Below are 2,500 nucleotides of genomic sequence, written 5' to 3'. Positions count from 1 at the left end.
GGAGCAATGTGAAAAGGAAGTGTTTTGCTCAAGAACACAATGCGTCGCCCAGTCCAGGAATCAAAACCACAATCTTACGATCATGATACTGAGACCCTAACCACTAAGCCACACACCTCCACGAGTTTTATAAATACTTCTTTCAAAATTCTTATTTTGCTTTTCAAACATTCATTTGTGTGGTTGTGAACTATGCAAAAGGTGAGAGAAAGAAACTGAGTTGTTTCTGGCAATAAAAACATGAAATGAAAAATTTCTTCATGGACCCTTAAAATACTACTTTGGATCTCCATTTTACTATTTTATTTGCACAAACCCCCAAAAATCTTATATGAACCTTGACTGAGAACCACCGTTGCAGAATAACCACATTCATAGAAAAAGTGATCATGAGAAATGACTAGAATTTTCTGTGGTCAAACGGTATTCTATGAGTTAATATTTGTAAGATGTTCTTGCATTAATTAGGAACTTATTTTTTTGGTATTTTTATAATTAAATAAATTGCAGTGTAACAATTTTTTTTTATTTTACATTTATTTTTTATTCGTTTGTTGACTTTGGTCAGTAAGCGCTATTTCCTATTTGCTTCCATCTAGAAATTAAAGGAAATGACTACTATCCCCTTCAAACTTTGCTTTTGTTTCCTGGCCATCAATGTTTTGAAACTCACCTATTTTCCATTACACTTCAGACTGATTCAGCACTGAGTTGCTGAAGCAGAAATATCGTTATAGCAAATATTCTGTTCAATACCACAGATTTTCTTGTCAGTTGCTTGACCGTAACCATTTGAGCATGTCCCTTATTGGCTGACAATACGTGAATCTCTGATTATAAGCAGGAGTTGCCATGTGCTGAGAGGGATTCTTTGGAGTTTTAATAAATGTAACAAAAGGAAAAGTTTGGAGGAAATGCTAGCCATTTGTCATATTTTCTAGGGGCGAGCAAAACTGAAATAACAATCAATACCCAAGAAAAAAAATTGCATTATTGACTTTTAATTATTTATTTAATAAATCTTCTTTTGCTAGATACTGAGGCCCCTACAATATCCAACTGCCCCACGGATCCTATCTATGTTGATCCACTGCAGCAGCTCACATTGCCCACTCTTCAGGTTATTGACAATTCTGGTATCTACCAAATGCTGCTGCCAGACAACTTTAATCCATCTCAAGTGATAACCAAAGATGAAACGATAACAATTACTTATAAAGATTTCTCTGGAAATCAAAACAGCTGTGTGATACAAGTCAAACTACGAAGTAAGTTTTATTCATGAGTTTTACTTTTATTTATTTCTTTTCTTGCTGACTTGGGCCAGTTTTTCCCACCCAGTTCCAAAAGCGGCTACAATTCCCAAAGGAATTGTAGTTGCTTTTGGGACAATGATAGAAACTTGGATCATGTTGTTTAGCCCTAAAGTCAACTATGATTGAATTGAGTAAACCTATCATCAAATGCATTCCAACCATGACTATCCAGTCATTTAAGGGTCTCAACAATTACGTTATCTTATGCGTTTTTGCCTTGTTTTCAAGACAATGGAATGCAATTTGTGAGAGATTTGGTTACTGTTTCTAGCAGTTCAAGAAACTGTTTTATGTTAAAACTAGCCAAATCCGGCTTCTCACCTAAAAACACAAAATTTATGAGATAATGCATGATTAATTCATTAATTAATATTTCTACTTGTTTCTCCATTACTTAACCCATCCGTAATGCTTTCACGTGATTAGTTGAAGGGGGCAAGAAGGGGAGGGGAGAGGGAGATGTGGTAGAGAGTGAAATGTGGGATTTTGTTTTTGAACAAAGTTTTTTTTTACTCCATTACCCCTTTTGATACCAACCCGGCTGAAACCGGCTCTGGCTCAGTAGTACAAATGTCTTATTTTTTTAAAATTCTGTATTAAAATCTTCCACCAAACCTTAGTCACAATTTATGTTCCTAACACTAGCTTAATTGTAACTAAGTTATTTTATTAAATTCTTTTTTTATATTTAAAATTAATTGAAAGAAACACAGAGCATCTCAGAATAAATATGGTAACGAAAGGGTTACTTAGCCCGTGTAACACTTTCACGTGATTAGTTGAAGAGAAATGCAACGAGCAAAAGATAAAGAGAGAAAGGAAATGGTGAGAGAAAAATAGGGAGAGGTGAAGAGCGAGAGAGAAAGAGAGAGAGTGTTGTGTACTAAGTCTATAAAATTGGGCACAAAATATATAAAGTTTATTTAAAAAGTGCATTAAAAGTGCAGGAGTGGCTGTGTGGTAAGTAGCTTGCTTACCAACCACATGGTTTCGGGTTCAGCCCCACTGCGTGGCATCTTGGGCAAGTGCCTTCTGCTGTATCCTCGGGCCGACCAAAGCCATGTGAGTGGATTTGGTAGACGGAAACTGAAAGAAGCCGTCGTATATATGTATATATGTGTATATGTTTGAGTACCTGTGTTTGTCCCTCTAGCATTGCTTGACAACCGATACTGGTGTGTTTA

At 35.8% G+C, this 2,500-nt stretch overlaps 1 protein-coding gene across 1 annotated transcript in view; it reads left to right on the top strand.

The window, feature by feature from the left end:
• Positions 1 to 2,500, top strand: part of LOC115229440 (CUB and sushi domain-containing protein 1-like) — a 29,673-nt gene that overhangs the window by 25,795 nt on the left and 1,378 nt on the right. The window contains exon 18 of the mRNA XM_029799792.2: positions 1,035 to 1,268. Coding sequence (XP_029655652.2) covers positions 1,035 to 1,268 — 234 coding nt within the window. The remainder of the gene's footprint in view (positions 1 to 1,034; positions 1,269 to 2,500) is intronic.

This window comes from Octopus sinensis, unplaced genomic scaffold, assembly GCF_006345805.1.
Source record: "Octopus sinensis unplaced genomic scaffold, ASM634580v1 Contig12652, whole genome shotgun sequence".
Lineage (NCBI taxonomy): Eukaryota > Metazoa > Mollusca > Cephalopoda > Octopoda > Octopodidae > Octopus > Octopus sinensis.
Note: the sequence above shows the minus strand (reverse complement) of the source record. Positions and strands in the feature narration are given on the sequence as shown.